Source organism: Gallinula chloropus (genome assembly GCF_964237585.1).
Source record: "Gallinula chloropus genome assembly, chromosome: 2".
Lineage (NCBI taxonomy): Eukaryota > Metazoa > Chordata > Aves > Gruiformes > Rallidae > Gallinula > Gallinula chloropus.
In genome coordinates, this window is record NC_140086.1 from 110,925,852 (window position 1) to 110,946,636 (window position 20,785).

The window sequence follows — 20,785 nt, forward strand, 5'->3', positions numbered from 1 at the left end:
GGGTTTGGTCTCATAAAGCCGGATGCATCTAACGTACCAATTGTGCACATACCCACTCATATATCTGTGCAATCAGGCACACGAGTCTCTCTCTGAGTACGGTCAAACATCAAATCCACAATATAAATACCTCAGATATTTCACCAAGTCCTTGTGAAACATGGTATGTGCAGGTAAGTACATAACAACCGAATGTTTCTACCTGAGAACCTATTCCCTAGCAGGAGAACAATTGTTGTTCTGCATGGGGACAGTCTAACACCATTATACACTGGAGCATAACATTACTTCAAAGCCTGGAAAAGTACATATGGAATTCTGTAACAAGGTCCGCATCTCTTCCAAATCATACACTGATGAACAGAACTGAGGAGAAGATACACACCAGCCAAAAGCTACAGTGCATTGCTTCTTAATCTTCTCTCTGGTGGTGCTCATTGAAACATGGATTAAGCACCTTAATGTGCAACTCCTGTTTAAACTAATGGAAGCCCAAGTCCTTTGCTTCTACTTAAGGCTTAATTTCCATTTTTGGTGTTAACACTTGGAAGCCAGCCTGTCAAAATACATCACTATCTGTGATCCCCTGTGCCTGTGGAGATGGCATAGCACTCAGCAAGGGTCTGCCGATGCTTTCACAAGAGACTCTCATAGATGTTATCACCTAAACACACGATAAATCCTTTGGCCCAGAGACAGTGCAGTGTCCATGTCGATATGGCATACAGATCTGGAGTACTTCTTCACCTGTCATCTAATTAAAATTAAATGTCATCCCCAAGATATCATCTCAAAATAGACAGGACAACAGGACAAACAAAACGCATTTGATGAGGGGGAGAAAAAAAAAATAAATTACTCACAACACTTGAATACCCTATTGAGAATGTGCTAAAGCAAACACAGAGCTTAATCAGTAGAAATCAGAAAGATGCTCTGACGGGCCAGTGAGGAAAGAGAGTTTATAGCTTTCCCAGTTTCGATAAGACTTGCAGTGTAATCCACGTTAAAAGTGAGAAATTTCTCTTGAAAAAAAGTCACACTGCCAGGAGATAGCTGATTCTCTCCTGGGGCAAATTATCTCAGCAAGGACACCTCATCTCTTGCATTTGATAGATTTTAATAAAATGCCTTAGGATTCCCTCTTTATCATTTGCAAGGGAGACACACATTTAGGAAGCGAGAGACTTTTAAGGCTGGAAGCTTATACAGGACTTACATTGCCCTCTCCCAGAGGAGGTCCCCAAGTATGAGCTCATTCCCACATTAACTGACAAAATAATATTTGTCCCTAGCAATTTTATTTTTTCTTTCCTCCTCTCTCCTCTTTACCTCCCCCCTCAAAATGTTGTCCTTCGGTCTGACCGCTAAAACAAAGAGAAGGATTAAAACAACTCATTCTCAATTCAAATTGAATTTGAGACACAGCTAGGACATAAGAGTTCTGAATTAGTCATAGAAATACTGCATCTTAAGGTAATTTAAATGGCCAGCTTTTTGTGATTATGCAGTGTACTGAAAATTGTCTATAAGTTGCTATAGCTCATACATTATAAACGTTCAACAGGAAAAAAATCAATGGACTACCTACCCACCACTTGATACACTGATTCAAAAGAGGCAGATCATTAGCAGCTCTTGGGAATACTGGTTTGACCAGATACTATTTAGCATTCAGTTGTCCGGGTTTTTTTAAAAATAAATATCCGTTTTAGTTATTTCATTTTCTTCCATCCGGAGTTTTACTCCCCACAAACTTCTGGAAGCTCAGCTGAAGAGTAGAGTGATACAGCCTAGGAGCAGCAAGTGGCAGTGAGATCCCACAGGTTACAGTTTCCCAGTTGTTTCTAGAGCTTTGCCTTGGAAGGAAAGCTTTTCAACACACAACACTCTGCTGCATGTATAGTGCATGCCAGAGGAAGACCAATGGGACACCTTGTCTTCCTTACACTATGGATTAGAAAAAGTCACATGCAGTTAAGCAAGAGGGATTAGGAGGAACAGGGGAATGAGAAATGGCAGCTGGGGAAGGAAGGACTGGAGATAGATGCGTTAACATTCATGTTAACACTTACTTTCAGGAAATAAATTTTTTTCCAGATACTTAGGCAGATCTTCTGTGAACACCGAGAGATTATGAAGAAATTGCAGTGCAAATAAGACAAAGAGAAAATTTTTATAGAGCAGCCTCTGCCTTTGCTAACTGTTAAATTAAACTCCAGCAAAAGAAGACTCCTTACTAGCAGTATAAATTGTTTTCATCCAGATGCGGGAAATGAACAGTCTGATTATCCATAGAGGGATTGCATGAGTAGCAACCACCTCAGCTTCCTCCCTCTTAATGCTACCAATGTGGCCATCAGAGTTAATGTCATATTCACTAAGGAAGTTTCACTGGGTTGCATGCACCAAATCCAAGTAATTCAGTTCTCAGAGGCAAAAGAAAACAAAAAAACCCAACCAACCAATCAAAAAAATCAATAGCATTTTACAGGAAGATCATGTCTAATAGGCAGTAACATAGGGCTTAACCGAATTCTTCATTGAGTTTTACTATCCTTCTTATACAAATCATGCGTAAATTATGGGAGAACAACTCCCAGTTACATCCCCTCACTGAGTCCTAATCTAATTCTCTGAACATGCTTCAGCAAAGGATCTCAGATTAACTAAAATGGAAATGAACACTTACTGGTACCTGTGGACCCACAAGCAGATCTACATCCCATGCCTGCACGGAATGAAAACCGCAAAACCTCAAAGAAAAAAGCAAGCCACTTCAATTCAGCTAAAAATAAATCAGCGTGAAGAGCTCTGGGTATCACTGAAAGAAGCCAAGCTAATCCAACTGGAAAGTGTCAGGAGACTGGGTATATTCTTTTCCATGCAGCTTTCTAGATTCATACATGCACTATTTTGTTTGGTTCCACTTGACAGAAGGAGAAGTGCCATAGAGTATCAAATCTAGATCACCTGTCTTTAGAGTTAATCACCCAGGGGCATAGCTAGTGACAAAACTGTTCACCAGCAGCTTTTTTCCAAACACCTCTTCATAACAAAGCCTAGAAAAGTAGTCAAAGGCATGAGACTACTTCTGCTCTGCCCTCTCCCCAAGTTCTGAATCAGGGAAACTTGTCAGGCAATAAGAATTTTAAAAAAATAAAGCATCTATACTTCACAAAGTCATTTGGGTTTGAATGTCTGATTGACAGTCGTTTATCTTTTGAACATAATTTTCATTTTACAACAGTCTTAACTCTGGCCAAAAGGGAATGAATCTTGCAAATCTAGGGGCTACAGAAAACTTCTAACAGACTGATACAAACAGTGTCTGTAAAATCTGAATCTAGATGATATCATGATCATGTTTTGAAAAGCAGTCTCATTTGTCACGTACAGATGACGAATGCAAAAGCAGATAACTGAATGTTATCAGTTCTGCAGAAACAATACAGAAATTTGCAGCTGAATTTCACCTGAACATGAACACACTTAGGAGAAACCTGAACATAACTCTCTTTTGACAGGGAAGGACACTTGTTGCCATGGTATTTGAGTAGCATAAGCTGCTTCTTCCACCTTCAAATATGGCAGAGCCCATTCCTTACCAAGTAAGATGTGCTATTTTAAGAACAAATTCTGCTCAACCAGTAATAGTCAGCTGAAAAGCTATGTTCAATATAGTCATTATTTTAATAGCTATTAATCATTAAGGACTTGCATTTATTGATAATTGTTCAGAACTATACAAGATATGAAATAAGATTAAATTTAGTAAAATAGGAATATTTATCAGTAAGAAAGATTTGGTTATTATTTAATCATGTATCATAATTATTTTGAACTTTGTCCTGCTCTGGATAAAGATAAATCCCACCAGTCATGTCAGAAATCCAAAATTCATACCTTCCTCTACCAGAGCCATCATATTAAGTAATGGCCTCTCCTTCTGGGTTAGAAAAACCGAGCAAGATTTCCAAAGCAGAGAGGGAAAAAAAATAAAAGATATGTATCTTTATGGAGTCCCGTCTCACTGCATCTTCCACCTGTCAAAACCAGAGTGGAAACAGGAGGAAAGAAAGCAGGAGGGTATACAAAACATTTCCAATGTTTCCCTCTTACAGAAAGTGTTAAGAGAAAAAGCTGGGATTTTCTAGGATTTGGGTTTCCTCCTCTCCTCTCAACATGAAGTTTCCTTATACATAGCCAAGTAATACAAGATTCCTTTGTGAATTAAAGAATAAACTCCACTTAGCTTTGTTAACTTCAACCACAACCTCTTTTTCAGAGCTGTGTAATGCTACAGTATCTGACTGCGCTTAAACTACATTAGAAGAACACTCAGGTTACAAAGTCAAGCACCCAGAAAGCTAGGAAATACCAAATTAAGGTTGCCAATGTCACTTTAATTTGTCCCCTTCACATACACATTAATTTGTTTTACTTAGAAGACCATTTTGGTTTTTTTTCCTAAGGCACCTATGACTCTGCAGTGCACTGAATACACAGCACTCAACGAATCAATACCTTTTTTAAGAAAATTAAGTGTTCATTAAATTTAACAGAAGCAGCTCTGCTTGTAGTATTATAGAAGTAACTCAGCAGATCTTTTTGCACAATGCCCAGCAGCCTTGAATTGAAAATTTCATGTCAGTTTCCCTGAAATGCAGAGTTTCAAGATGTACTACTAGAAGTTACAGAGGTCTTGGCACCCATAAGACCATGTCTTAGGAAGAGTTTTGACACATCAAGTCGTGCATTGCGTGTGAATGCTGCTGATTAGGATATCAACCTTTAATGCATATCCTATATTGTTGGAGTTGCTCGGGTGCTATACATAAAGAAAAAGAAAGTGAGCTAAGCAGTATTATAATTACTTCCACAGCTTAAGGAATTAGGGACATTTTTATTATTTGCAATTAAGATAACCTTGCAAGGTCAATAGATAAGCCATGGAAATTAAATGGTATCAGAACTAAGGACTCAGTGTATTGTCAAATTAAGCAAGCTGATGAATGCCAAGAGTTAGTCAGGGCCATAGCGATGTTCTCAAGCACCAAGAGCTGGAAGAGACAACTTCGGGAGGTCCCCTTCAGTCCACATTAGTCTGACAATGACAGTGGCAACTACAACCCAACTACTCCCGTGTATAATGCCCTTTCTCAGGCAACCGGCTTTGAGAGAGCACTGATGCTTCATTCCAGTGAAGATCTCTAGTGCTGTTAGGGCAGACTAAAAAGGATTAAATTAATCCCAGCACAGCGTTTTCCTCACAGGATCTGCTCTTGCATAAAGATTACCTAGAATTATATTTACAAGGCTCTAAGTTTACCTGCATTTTGAAATAACCCAAGAGAGTCAGTGGGTTACCTTAATCTAAAGGGGTATCATCATGAATAACCCTGAAGATGACTATCAGCTAAAGCTGGGGAAAAAAAATACACTTTTTTACTGACTTTCTAGGTAACATCATTTGTGCACATAAGGTTTTGTCTTTGGTGCTACACAAGATCTACACTTTTTTTTTTTTTTTATTAAGGAAGAACATGGACACATTCACATTTTCCTTCAAGTATACTAACTAAATGCTGGAGCAAACTGGAATTCAGAAGCACAGAAATAGATGAGAAAGAATAGGAAAGTGTGGGAAAATAATGGAAAAGAAGGTCTCTGCTTCTGAGTTTCCTGCCTGATCATTTGAAGAGAAACAACAAAATACTCAGGAAAATTAGGAAAGGCTAATGTTCTGGCCATGTGGTTTGTATCAGATGCCAACTTTTTTCAATTAGAGTACAATCTTTTTTCTTAAAGAAATCACATTAGCATTTTGCAGGGCCCGTTAGAACACTTCTTTCAGGGTCACAGCCATATTTCAAAGGCATTTTGTTTACATAACCTTTTCTACTTTATACTTCATGTTTAGCATTAACAGGTACTTGGGGGGGCGGGGGTGGAGGAGATCCATCCATACACAATGGCCAGATAAAATATCAGGACTCTTTTTACTTTTAGCTATAATGAATTCTCTGTAAAAGAAGCATTTGCTTCCTAATAGAAATTTAAACTGTACAATTAACTAACACGCAGCCAAACTAAACCAGCAACACATGCAATTATGTGTTACTGGCAGCATAAAAATCCATGACTATGGATCATAATGGAGGAAAATGTATGCCATGTAAACTAACAGAGATTATTTATTTGACAAATTCTTTAGTGAGTCCTTAGAAGTGCAAAACTGCCTGCACTAGCTGAATGTCACCCAAGCAGAGGAACCTAATTTAGGAGGAGATTGCCAAAGGCTACTTGAAAAGCTCACTTCTCTTTTAATCAAGGCCCTGAAGGTGCTGATCATCTTCCAAGAAAACACAGGCAGCCCACAGCTGGCTTTCTTCTGAGTAACTGGGGGTCTCAGCAGTCAAATCGAACACAACACAGGTCCCAGGTGCTCCAGAGAAAGTAAAACCAGCCCAGGACTTGAATGTTCAAGAGAGTTTTGGCTTCCTGTCTACTTCTTCCTCTTGCTGACCACCTCTCCAGTCACTATGTAACAAGCTATTCACTGATCACTTACCCAAGGAGAACTAGACGGGAGAATGATAGATGACCCAAGTTCTGATTAAATATCCTGTTTTTCAGGTATTACTGTGATTAATTTACATCACAGTTCAGCGATTCAGATGCAATTACTACGTTAGGACTAATGAAATTAGGGTTGTCTAGACAGTTGTGAGACTTCCAAGTTTACGAGGAAAATTATATCAATATATTATTGTTACAAAAGCATTTGAGTCAACTCAGTTAACAGAATGATCAATGCAAGAGTCAGTGTCTGTCATTTCCAATTACAGCTTTAGAACGACTCAGATTTTACTCCAACTCTTTCTCTTCAAGTTTTCTTGCACGTACCCTCTCTTCCTTCCCAACAAGTCTGCACTCAGAGGAAGCTGCTTCTTTACCCTGGAAGGCACAGAAGACAGCAGTGTTTCTCCTGCATAGCTCAGTGCTGCTTACTCTCACCTCAGTGTTCTTATGTGATAAGGCTCCCCAAAAAGAAACAACAGGAAGAAGATGCAAGCGGAAGCCAAAGATGGTTGCAGTTCAGCTGCCAGTCACCTCCCAGAGCCCTGGGAGGCAGGATCCACTAAGACAGTTTTGGAAAAATGTAACAAAGGAAAAAAGAAAACCTCACAACAGATGAACGTGAGAAACAGAGGTGGAAACTTGAGCCAAACTATCAGTTTATGCTCATTGCTGGAATTACCAACTCAGAGAGATGCTGCTTAAGCCTTTAAACAAACTGTTGTCCTACCGTTTCCCTTTGCTGGATGTTACACTTCTGCATCAGATGACAGTATGTATAATTTCTCATTTAGCATCATCATACCTTAATCACACAGCAGGTGGCAAACTCAACTCAGAAGCTTATTAGCTAGCTCGATCGCCCTGGGTGCTGGTGAAGCATGGGTCCCAGCCACGGCAGCTATCCTGCTGCGCTATATATCCCTCCAGCCAGCACCTACCCAGCGAGCTTGCCAGGAGTCACTGCTGAGCAATTTTTGTGTGCCCGTCCCTGGAGTAGCCTCTTGCCCCTGCAGAGCTCATACCAGTTGTTAAGACATGAGCAGGCCATGAAGCCAGCCTGCCCAGCTGCCAAATGGATATGCACCATCAGTCAGGCAGCAGGCACTGGTAACAGCCAGAGGGGAAAAAAAAAGTTCAGAATCCCACAGAGAACAAAATTTAACACTGTAATGATAATTTTAAACAGACCAACATGTTCAGTTCTTGGTATGCCATTGATCCAACTGTGTATTGGGCTTGTAGGAGCTTTCAACATACTTCATCCCTCTTTTGAGGCTTACTGAAAGTCTCCTGTACAGAAAAGATGTTGAACACAAAACCTCCCTGGTGCCATGGTTCTGTGCGCAGAAAACACACCCAAGTAAGACACAGTACCCAGGACAACGTGAACAGCACAAGAAACACACACACACACAAAGCACACTCAGCACCAGAACAAATCCCCTTGCAACAACTCAAGACCTCTGGCCACAGACATGTTCATAATCAACAAACATTGCAGCAGCAAGGACAAAGGGAAGAAAAACATAACTACAGCGTCAGCCCCATACTTGGGAAAACAATGGGGAGCATATTTACCTTCTCCCTGTTCTTGTGTCTCGCACTATGCAATGCCCACCTGCACAAGTCAGCACAGAAATCTCCAAATCAGTATTTACCACTGAGCAGCCATAGCTCAAACCCAACTCATCACTCATCATAGCTCAAACCCACCACTCAAGCCACCCCACTCGAGTCTCTTGCGGCTGTGACACACGAGAACACACGTAGCCTGTCCTGCCAATGCTGCATCGAAGCGATCATCTTCAGCACAGGGTGAAAGCAAACAGGAGGGGTGACTGTGATGTCTTATCCCATCACATCATCATGTTGGCTTATCTGCCAGCTCCCTCCATCATCATACAACATTAAAGGGCACATTCAGTAGAGCTGCAGGGTTTAGTCTTTAGGAAGCATGCTGCAGGAGTCTCAAATCCAGTTAAAGTCAACATGAACTAAAGATGCTCAGCACGCCATGAGATTAAGTCACCAATTAATACTCCACATGCAGGGGAGGGGGAGTCAGCTCAGCACCAAAAGCCTTTGTGCTGCAGAGCATGTGCTCTGAAGCAACCAAGCACAAGGGTTCCAAAGAAAGAAAAATAAATCTGTCAAAGACCCCCATTGGGTGTCCCTCCTGCAAGGAGGCAGCAGGATAACTAGATCAGGTAACAGGGCCTGTTAACCAACAGGATCCTCGTTCTCCTGCAGTCTCCTGCAAAGGCACAGATCATTAGCAACACTACAAGCCCACAATCCTTTTTCTTATTACAGTATGAGTAAGTGATAGGGGTTAGAACCAGCAGATCTTGCAGAAGGAACAGAGTGACATTTAATAGGGTTTGACCTTCAAAGATAAATATTTCTGTCCTTACTCAGGGAGAACTACCACTAACATCAGAGGGGAGGACTACCACTGGCAGCAGAGGGGGTTTGGAGCAGCAGCAGCACAAGATGGACCTTTAAATGGGAAAACAATGAGTAGCGCAATTCCTTGTGAACAAAACTAATCTGGTAACAGGAAAATCCTCCTTCAAACCCCCTAACAAAAAGAGACAGGAGACTCACAAATACCTTCCAGTCCTCTGCGATTTACTCTTACCTCTGTGATGTTTTCTTGTATTTTCTCCTGCAGGAAAAGAACAAAATACAACTGAGATAAGAAGGCTCCACTGGTGAGGAAAAGAAAAGGAGAGGGTCAGAAATTAGGAGCAATTAAGTGAAGTCACTACTGCCATGAGATTGCCTCAAACCTGATGCAGCCACTCCCTTCTAACCTCAGCAGAAAAAAGCATCTTGTTCTTTATGCACTTCTTACCCTTTCTGGTAAGACCCTTTCTGCTGCAGCCAGGGAAGAATGAGTTACTACACTGAATGACTTAACAGAAAGTCCAAGTGACAGAAACTTCTACTAAAAGTAGCTTTTATGTGTCCATCCAGCAGATAAGTGTGGCCTTAACTACGGAGAACCCTCTAAGGTGGAATGGTAGGGAAGTGATGGATCCAACCACATTGGCCACGGTCACTCAGTGGCAAACCCCAGCGGTTTTACAGCAGCCTTGCTCTAAAAGGAAAGTTGAGATCCTAGCAAGTACTCTTCTCCTTCAAATCCCAGATACCATACCACGGAACTTCACTTCGTTGCACGTACCTTGCGATCTGACTGAACTGATCCCAGGAATAGGAATGGAAAGAGCGGATAAGCGTGCTGCCAGCACCCCGTCTCCTTCCCAACCCTGACACCACATCAACTGCAGCAAAGGTTGTAAATCTCTTGCTCTTCTTAGCATGGTGCATTTTGTCTTCTAGAGCAGGCAATGGCACAGGCTGCCAGTACTCAGAATAAGGCAATAACAATCATGTGCCCAGCTGCGTGGTTACCTGCGCAGCTACACAGGTTGAGGTAGAGGTGTATCAGCACTGTATGTCATCTGTGAACTCCCAATCTCAAAACAACCTTTTCCAATGGCTTTCTTTGCACATTGCCTGGCAAAATGGGGCGCTGATCCCACCTGAGCTCAGCTCTCCTGTTGTGTTTCCAAGTAAAACTAATGATATCCATATTCAAAACATTGTGACAGGAAGAAGCATACGCCTGGACTGAGATAAAGAATGCAAGATCAACACCCCATCGCTCAGCCATACACTGGCACAACATCCTCACCTTTTGAAGGTGTAGGTAATACTGTTACAATGAGGGTACTGTGGTAAGTACCCAGTTGTGCTTTTTCATCTCTGATACTACTGCACCTGGAAAGCTGTGGCTAAGTCAGGCCCATAAAAAGCAAACAAGGGGCAATGTTTTATAAAAATAAGAAAAAAAAAAAAGGTGGGAAAAAAGAAGGGCTATAGCGCTATTTTCTACTTCATAACAAACATGAATAATCATCTCTGGGCTGTCAAATGTTTCATCCAATATTACCTTTAGAAATTATACTAATGCTTGTGTCCATTTCTGTATTCTGACCACGTTAGAGTCATAAAAACCCTAAATATTTACTTTCAAATTATTTAAGGGCATTTCATTTACACTTTGCTGTGTGAATAATTACTTATTTAAACTTGAACAGATGCAAAGGAGTAAAAAGGCAAACAGTCGTGGCAGTATCGAGATTCTAGCTTACTGACAATCAGGATGCTGATACACACAACCAGAAACCCAGCTGGACACATCTGATTCTACGGGAATCTGTCATTTCAATTTCAGAAGGGTGAAAAGTAAAAGTTTAATTATGATGAGTTTAGATTCAGAAATTTGTATTCTGACAAATCAGGGCTTCACTAAATTTCCTTGAAAAAAAGAAAACACTAAAAAACTCCCACCTGATCAGACATTCCAATCCAGGTTGATAAAACTTTGAATACATTTGGATTTCTTGGGAATATGATATTTTAAATGCCTGCTACATAACTTTTTTAAATGAAGTTATTTACAAGGTATTTCTTTCCCCTGAAAGTGTCTTAATGGCACATTCCATCATTATCAGAGCTGATTTTTCCTTTATTGGTTAGTGACTTCCATATCATTTTATGAAGTGTTTCTCTTCCACTGAAGACAACCGCTTATGACCAAAGATACCAATCATTACACCCTGAGTAGCTGAAATTTCCTTGTATATTTTAAAGAGGTGGCCCAGCCTTAAGTTGCTTTTTGCATGAGTAATAACATCACTTTTCTGATCAGTTACACTTTTAACGCTCCTTTTATTCAAGAATAATTTTACTGCATTAGAAAACCACTACTATCACAGATGGCAGTACGAGGAAAAGAAAGCATTTGTCTAGTCATAGGACCTTTAAAATTCATTTATAGATTTTGAATTATTGTTTCCACACCTGAAGTCCAATTACAGTCAAGGTTTACACGTGCCAAGTTAGCAACTGCATTTACAGACACTGAATTTGCATGTTACAGCTGAAAAGAATATAATTAAAGGAATCCTTTTTTATAGATTCTGCATCACTACTGCCTGCACTTGATTTAAAAGGAACACCACTAGCAGATTCTGAAATCCAGCAAATAAATTCTTGTACGCCTGAACTTTGAGCATTTCAAAAACAAGGTCGAAGAATGCTACCCACCAGCATTAGAAAAAAGATGTTGATAACTTAAAACTGTTTCCAAATATAGCCTCTGGCTTGGTTTTAGAAACACAACAGCAACATCTACCTGATCTTTGCTCATAAACCACTTCTTACACCTGCCTTCCGTTAAATGCTGTCACTACAAACAAGGAAATTAGAAGGTGCCTCTTTTAATACCTCAGCCAGCACCAGTGGTTGGCTGTTATCAGCAGCCATCTGTGAATTAAGAAGAGGGAATTGGGGCGGGGGAAGGAAATGTGTGATTTGAGTTTAGTTGGGTTTTGTTGAGGGTTGTGGAGGTTTCTTTCTTTGGCTGCTTATTTTAAAGACAAATAAGCAGCGGGGGCAAGCTATCCTGCTTCATCTCTAGGGAGAGAGAAACTAGCTGCATAGATTGCCTTTAGCAGATGCTCTGGGATAAACCCAGGAACAAACACATCTTCCAATCAAGCTCAAGGGACACCAGATTTTTCTGAACAAACCCAAGCTATGCCTCTTTCCCAGGAAGGAAAGAATGAGAGACCTAAAAGGGGTGGCATTACGTCTTCCCATGCCTGTGGGCTGTCCTGTGCTCATGCCTGGAAAGCTTAACTGCTATTACCAAATCTAAGTTGAGTTTCTTTTTCCTCTGTGCACATGCTGTGCCAGAAGAACTGCCACTTCCAGTCCACTCCTGTTACCTGCTGTGGAATGTGTTATTCATAGGTTTAGAAACATAGAATGGCATGGTTGGAAGAGACCCCAAGGATCATAGAACCCACAGGCAGGGCCACCAACCTCAGGCCTGGATCTACACAAGGTTGCCCAGGGCCCCATCCAACCTGGCCTTGAACACTTCCAGGGACGGGGCATCCACTACTTCTCTGGGCAGCCTGTTCCAGCACCTCACCACTCTTTCTGTAAAAAACTTCCCCCTAATATCCAACCTAAACCTTCCCTCCTTTAGCTTTAGTCCATTCCCCCTTGTCCTGCCATTGTCTACCCATCTTTGTAGGGCAGGTGCTCCCATTTAGCTTACATTTAAAAAAAAATAAATCAGAACAAGGTAGATTTATATTTCTTTGCTGCTGAAGAGCATTAGCAGGTGACTCACGCTAGGTAAGTCCTGTGTTACTAGCGTAAACTAGAAATGCCTTCACTTCACTTAAAGCAATTAAGTTACACCTGCACGAGTGTAGTATGAAGTGAGTCAGTCCTGGTACAAGGCAGCTGCTGGAACCTCATCAAAATCAACCCAGTAAGAGTTTTAAAAATAGGCATTTTCTAACAATCAAAACTCAACAAAGCGGTGGGTAGGATGGAATTTCTGACTCAGATGAGATGAAGTCAACAAGAGTTGAGCCCACCATTTCAGTACCCGCTCTTCAGAGGATAAATGAATCCTTGGTGTGGCCAGAGGAACAACACTGCACACCATAAAATTAGGACAGACTTTTGAAGGTATTTAACAAGCAACAAGATGGAGATAGCTACAGTTAAGCTCCCACTGAAAAATGTAGATGGTCAATGTTTCTGTCTGTTCTTTGATACCCATTGGTTTCTTTAAGGACAAATTCCTGTTCCCAGGGTTTGCTTCTACCTCTTCTCATTTAATTTCAGTGCCCCCTCAGGCAATCCACTTTCTTCCTCTGTTTCCCCTTCAGACCCTTTTTCACTAGTTTGTTATCTCTTCAGGGTTGTGGCTTTAGGGATATGGGGTTTTACACATCAATTTATGACAAGTGGGTATAAATGGAGCCCAAATAACACTACTTTTGAGTTACTAAAAAAAGCTCCCACCCTTCCCCTGCATCTAAAAACCTAAAGATGAAGAAAATTTAGCAGAAACTTACAAAACCTGTGTCGGAATCTGGTAAGAATGTTGTCAGGTCTTATACTTCTGAGATGAGTTAATGCAACTGAGTAGGTACAGAGAGGAGTGAGCGTGGAGGGGTTGGGATAATCAAGTAACTCTGCCAATCGCTCTGTTTTTGCCCCATAATCATACAACTCAGAATATCAACTAGCTAAATGAATCGCTTTTTCACTCCTACGCAGCCTCTGAAGAATTACCTAAACCACCTAGATTTTTTTTACTCATAATAGTGGCTTGGTTAAAATGGTGTTATTTCACAGGGTATTATTTGGTATTAATGGCATCTTTTTAGTATGTGGAGTAAAACTGTGGGTGCTGCAGAAGTAACAGGAGAATCTTTGCCCAACTTCATCCCTGGAAATTTATGCTAAAATATGAAAGTTAATGAGCATCATGCTCTTTACAAACATTCTACTGGAAACTAAGGTCTGTATCTGCCCTTGCTAAGGTCTCTCTGCAGACTTGTAACTTCAGTGTGGTGAAGCATGTCCTTAGCTGGATGAGATGGTCAAGCAACTCAATTTTTGAGCTGAAGCTCAAAAACCGGCAGTCATAGTGTCTTAATCTAACACGGGTTGTTTTGCTTGGCCATTGCAATAGGTTTGAAGGGCACACACAGTTTAGCAAGCCAGATAGATCTGACATCCTTGAAACTCGGTGGCCTGTGCTCTTCCCTTGGTACCACCAGCTGACAATGTACAAGCCTGGATCTAACTGACGTACGGAAATACCTGCATCTGCTTTCAGGCTGGATCCACACTTCTACGGGAAAAAGAGTGCAACAACTTTTTAGGGAGCTGAGAAACTAGCAAAAGTAAATCTGCTGAAGTGGTTAAAAAAAGAGATTCTCCCGCTGCTGCCTTGTGCACAGTGCCATGCCATGGGTCGGCACCCTCGCAGCATGGCTGGCGGGGACGAGTGCAACCTTGGGCATCAGCTGCTTCAGTGCAAAGTTCGGGTTTTTTTGGCTTAGGCTACTAACGATGACAGTGGCTTTAAGCAAAGACACTGGGTTTCACACTGCCACCTCCATGGCAGAGGCAGAGAGACAAAAGGAACTACCAGGACATTAACGATGCAGCCTTGCCAGAGCTTCCCTGACACATCCTTATGTGACACTGGTCAACGTGACCAGAGCTATGCAGTGAAAGGAAACTCCTGCCTGAAGAGGAACATTTTACAAAAGGTACTTCTTCAGAGGAACCGACCACAATTGTTAAAGAAAACAGTTGTCACAAGCAAATATTTAAAATCAGTTATTCATAGGCTCAAGGGGAAAGAGGGACTTTTCCTCTTCTATATTTAGAAGCTTTATAATTAGCACATTTAAGATGTGAGGGGGAGCTTAATCATCTGTTAACAAAAGCACCCAACAATGTCCGCCCTTCAGTACTGGAGTCCCACCACATCCACAGCTCACGCAAGCGAGGGCTATTCATCCCTGCTTCCCTGCAGAGCTCCTCTCACCAGCTTATTTGGAAGCACAGAAAGAAAAAAACACCGTACCACAATGAAACATCCAACCTGTAACACACACGTTCTCACATATCTTTTCTTTCCTGCCAGAGCTGGGCTACTGCCATTAGCTTAGATATTAAGGTAACACTACACAAAGGCTATTTTTTTTTTAGTTTAGCAAGCCAATAGTGAGATAAGCAATGAAATCTGCCAAAAAAAAAAAAAAAAAAATCAATCCTGTAAGTCAAATCTGGAAGATTCTTCCTTCTCTTTTGTTACCCAACAGTGACTCTATGGTTTGAATGAATGATATCCCTCCCGTTCCTTTTTCTGCAAGAGCTGACCACAGTTCACGTCCATTGCTTTTCTCCCCAAATCCCTCCAAACTCATAGGTCCAGAATCCCCAAGATTTCCTCTTGACAGTCATGTCTAGGCAGGAGGATTAAGAGCATCCCCCAGATCCCAGGCCCAGGTGTCCTCTCTGACCGTATCACAGTGGCTTAACAACTGGGGGTAGGCACCGTCCCCTTGTGCATTGCTCCCAGGGAGAGGATGGGGGCTCAGATCAAGCTAGATTTTCTCACTGATGGGATCACATAAATAAATTTAAAATCTTCTCTCCCAGCAGCTCAATATTCTGAATCATGCAGTGCATTACCAATTAATCGTCATCATCACAGGATTAGTTATGCATTTACATTACGTTACCAAAGCTTATATTAATAACCATGTATAAATCGATTCACAGAAGCCCAATCTCACAGCATAGACTACAGGCCAGCATCTGTCAAAGCTCAGGATCTCGTGGGAGCTCTGACCAGAACTCAGAAATATATTGAGATGGCCAGACTTCAAAGGGTATGATGCCATCAACTCCTGCTGGGGTTTTAATTCCTTAATTGAAACAGGAAGCCCAGCTTTCTTGCTTTACTTACTCTCTAGTCAATAAAGAAAAAAAAAGAAAAAAAGAATTGTGTTCTTTTTCTTCCACATGGACTGTTTACCAGAATACCATGCTAAGTCAAAAACAATGCAATCACAGAGACTGGTGACAGCATAGGAAAAGAAGTGCTAAGAGGTGGGTGGGGAAAGAAGAAAAGATTTCAGCTGGTACTTGAAATTTGATGGAGGGTTTATGTGGGATTTTTAAAAAACAAGTGGAGTCATTTTAAATTGGACCCTGAACAATGCAGGGACATAGTGAAATCATGAGAGGATGAGGCAGTTACTTGTCTCATTTTAAGTAGATTTAGAAGAGTCTGCATCCTCTGAAGCATAGGTATGTGTGGCACAGGCATACAAAGACAAGAAATGCTCACAACTTGAAACAGGTACAACGATTTCAGTAGAAACAGAAACAAGAGAGTTGAGAGGCATGACAGCCGAAAAAGGAGGGGAAAACATTCATATCTTAGAAACAAGAAGTACTGCTATGAAGTGGCAATGAAGGCTGCGCGCCACTCGCAATCAGTAAATCACATACGAAAATAATGCAAGGTCAGAAAACATTCTCACTGATTTTGCCCATGGAGAATGTTATTTTGGTAAATTTTAGCTGATCCAGCTTGGACATTGGATTTCACCAGTCCAGCTACTCAGTTTTCTGAACAACCGGGCAGAAAAGAAACTTACAGCTTTATCTCCAAAACAGATTGAAATTATTAGGACATATGAACAATCAGTTGATGTCTCCTGTGTTGCCTCTGCTTTGCTGTAACCCTTTGGCATGACAGAGCTCTTACCTGTGGCTTAACAATCAGTTTTTTGCTCGGTCATTTGGGATCTAATGTGTTTAACAAGTCCACGTGAAGCACAGGTGGAGAGGCAACATGTTTAAACTCTCCTTACAGAAAAGCCACTGTGATAGCACAGGCAGTATGGAATTTCTTCTGCAGTACAGCTCAAGGTAGCTGCAATCCCTTCTCTAGCCATTTAGTAACGAGTGGAGAGAGCCTGGAGGTGTTACAGACAGGTGTACAGAGATGATCTGAGCAGACTGATGTCAACACCATACTATGCGGTCTTGTGAGAGCTGATGACCTTAAATTGCAGTCCAAATTCTTTCATTGTTCACATACGTAGAGCGCTGGGCACTAGTTCTCCAGAAAAGCAGGGATTCAAGCGTGGGAAGGAGGAAATGGGAAAAGTGGTAGTAAGAAGGGAGTCACTGTGGAGATTTCCTCCTGCAGAGAATGAGGGTACAACTGGGTTGACCTACTTAGCACCACAAACTGGATCGATAGCTTGATCTCATCTTCCAAGGGTAGTGTAAATGCAGCCACCTCTTGACCTTGGGCAGGAGAGCTGTATAGGAACCCGTTCAGCTATAATGCTTTTACTCAAGCAGCAGCATAAGAGATGTATTAAAGGTATTTTATTTGCTAATGACACAAAGAAAGACGATCCAGGATCAAGAGAGGTTGTGGAAGCATGACCCCTGCAAGTGTTCAAGTCCAGGTTGGATGGGGTTTTTGGCAACCTGGTCTAGTCGAGGCTGTTCCTGCCCATGGCAGGGGGGTTGGAACTAGATGATCTTTGAGATCCTTTCCAACCCAAAGCATTCTATGATTCCATTATTGTCATGATTTTGTTTAGCTTCATTTAAACAAAGGGTAATCATGACTTGTTCAACCTTCAATAAATAGCATCTGCTATCAGAAGAAGCAAGGTAACTGTTGTCTATCTTTCCACGAAATGGCCTGTATACCAAATGAGAAGAAAAAGCAGCAAAGTTTATTTAATTGAACACTGTGTACATGAAGCCTTTGAGTAAGACAGTCTGGGGTACAAGGATCTGCAGGGACCCCTGGGAAACCCATGGGGACAGAGGAGCACACCAACTTCAGCACCAAATGAGATCTTCAGTAAGGCCAAATAAGAAGGGCAAACTCAAATTCTACAGTGGACCTGCCCTATACTGGGCAATAGAACAGACTGGGATTTCAAAATGTTGGCATCTTAAGTGGAAGTCAGAAAATGTTCTAAAAACATTATTTCATTCATGTAGATTTTGTACGGAACCATTACAATTACTGAAATCTGGACTCTCTACTCAGTTTTCCATCATTCCACATGTAAAAAATCCCAACAACCAAAACCATAAACAAATACAACAACCACCACCACAAAACCCCCTACCATTGCCTTTGGAGCAGATTTAGCTGAAGAAAAATGTAAAACGAATCTGTTTCTGAAAATCTAACCCTCTGAAAAGAATATGACCAAATATGAAAGAATACGTTTATTCTGCTTTTTTCTTAGTACACAACAAGCAAATTCTCCTCTGCTCTTACAGCAAAATACATTTCAGGAAAATAAAGTCCTGAGGTCTCAAAAGAATTACAGAGCAGTTCTCAGTAAAAAAAAAAAAAAAAAATTAAAAATTGTCAAATCACTATACCGTATGTTCTCCCCATATTTACTATTTGGAAAATACTTATATACTTAGTCTGACTATTGATTTCTAACTGGCCATTCCAGATGACTTATGGAACATTTGGCTCTGAAATTGGCAAAGGTGACAGGATGGGTGGTACTTCGACATGCCTATTCTGTAGCCTCTCCCACTGGAAGAGACTGCGGCACTTAGTGCACAATGGGACCGGAGGGGCCAGGAGGGAAGCATACCTCCCCCTTGCTCTGAGCAGAGATGTACTTCATATTGTGTTTACACTGCCACTGCAAGGGGGATGCTGCTTCCTTGGTACTAAGGGGCTCAAAAAAGGGAGCCAATATGCGATCTTTCCTGCGCGTACTTTAGTTGTATCATGTCCGTTGCCCTAAGAAAAGAGCTTGTGAAAACGAGTCATACCAACAAGGAGCGTACAAGGGAACAGTTTCCCTTGGAATAAAGCAAAGCAGAATTTTGAGGAGCACATATAGGGGCAATATCAACTTATTGTGTACATTGGAAGCACGTAATACTGTTTAGCAGGAACTCCATTCCCCCAGTGGCAAAAAGCTGTTAGACCCTGGAAGAAACAAGGCATGTACAGATGAAAAACTTATTTTAATCACTGCTACTATGTAAAAAGAACATATTCAGATTCTGCGGGAGCCAAACAGGCAGCTGTCCAGTTTGTTTCACGCAGGGTGGCTTTGTGATTAGTTACAGCATGCACGACAATGGGGAGGGGGGTGGAAATCATTCTTCATACCCTGGATTAAGTATCAAGACAGGAAACATGGACTAGAATTACATCAGACCAAACCAGCCGTTGTGCGTGAAGTCACTAAACAAATTTGCATCTTGCCCTAAGCTCTAGTAAATCTATCAGACTGTTGCTTGTTATTGTTTCCCCCTCCAACCTTCCTTCTCCTGAACACAAGCCACCCCCTCTGTCTGCTAGTAGACAGCTGGTGTGACGCAGAATTTTAAATCTCATGTTTTTGTGCCAGGCCCTCTCCTGACTCCGGGTTATAGGCTGAAACACTCGGATTACTGTTGGACAAGCCTAAACATGGGGTGAAAAAAATTGCTGCACAAAGATGCAGTGTTCCCTTTCCAAAAGAAGATTCCCTTCCCCATCCCCACCTCCCAGCCGCCCCCTCCTTCAGCACACTGGTAGTTTTTAAAAATTAATCAAGCCTTTTAGTGACACTACTTTGTGTAGCGAGTCATGGCTGCTATTGTCCTGACAGTGCCTCCTCGTTAATAGACCAATTATTAAATGTCAGTGTTAGGAAAAGGCAACATTTAAACTTCTCATGAAGAGACGATGCTCCTTTTCTGGGCTTTCCAGCACTCTGCTTTTACCCAGGAGCAGGGGTGTTACAGAGTGAAGTCATACGAACAATGCAGGGACTCTGGGATAGCCAGTGCAAGCCTGCATGCAGAGAAGTGGTATCATAGAGCCTCCCATCACCAAAACTGCTGGTGGCAGTGGGGCTCAGCACCTTTAGCAGACTGCCTGCTACTCTGCCAATGCCGTTTCTGTATCACTGCAACATTATTCTCTGCAGAGAGAAAAGTTGTTTTCCCACCTTTCTCCCCTCCCCCCCCCCCCCCCCCAATTCACCAGTGTGAATGACACCGGTGTTGATGGGACACAGCTGGCTCCACCAAATTAGGCAGAGAGGAGGAAGAGAGGAAGGGTGTGAGGGAGAGAGGTGGCATCCGCTACTGTCTACGGCTTGGAAACGCTGCCCTGTGGTCTCAGCGTGGGAATTCCTCTCCACACAGGGGGAAACTTCGGGAGAGGGAACTGGGACTGACGGGTGGGTGGATGGGAACAGGCACTGAGCATGCATACAGAGAATGGAGGAGGCTGTGCGAGATTTCTATTCCTTAGGGCCCTACTCCATGCTGTCACCAGCTGTCTCACAAAGCATCTAGATGCCACAGCAACCATGGGGGGGAAAGGGGGTGTGTGTCTTCAGAAGTCTCAGATATGAAGATGTATTTAAATAAGCAAAGCCCTGTCCTTCCCATACACTAGGTGCCATGGTTCCGACGGCGATTCTAGTTCTTAAAAGTTTGGCTGCTGTAAGGGAGGCATGAAGTTCCCTGTCTCTGGCCCAGAAGAGGAGCAGATCTCTTCCCAAATTGTAATCAGGTAATTCAGAATGCAATTTGACATTTCATAGATTGGGAGGCTAGGTAGGGCCATCGTGTTCATTTACTCCAAGCTACTCAGCAAATTTTCATAACTCGGGAATTTCATTCTTCTCCATTTGCAAGAAGATATCTTCACTGCAATCAAGCTAATTAGAAATAGGTCTTCCAGAGATTGCTGAGCATTTACACAAAAGCCTTTCTCTGC

At 41.8% G+C, this 20,785-nt stretch overlaps 1 protein-coding gene across 2 annotated transcripts in view; it reads right to left on the reverse strand.

The window, feature by feature from the left end:
- PDE1C (phosphodiesterase 1C) overlaps positions 1 to 20,785 on the reverse strand; it is a gene marked incomplete at both ends in the record, with an annotated part of 325,232 nt that overhangs the window by 183,598 nt on the left and 120,849 nt on the right. Inside the window, one exon of one of the 2 annotated variants that reach the window (XM_084280365.1) lies at positions 9,227 to 9,253. The exons of the other annotated variant lie outside the window; for it this stretch is intronic. Coding sequence (XP_084136491.1) covers positions 9,227 to 9,253 — 27 coding nt within the window. The remainder of the gene's footprint in view (positions 1 to 9,226; positions 9,254 to 20,785) is intronic. 2 annotated transcript variants of the gene reach the window in all.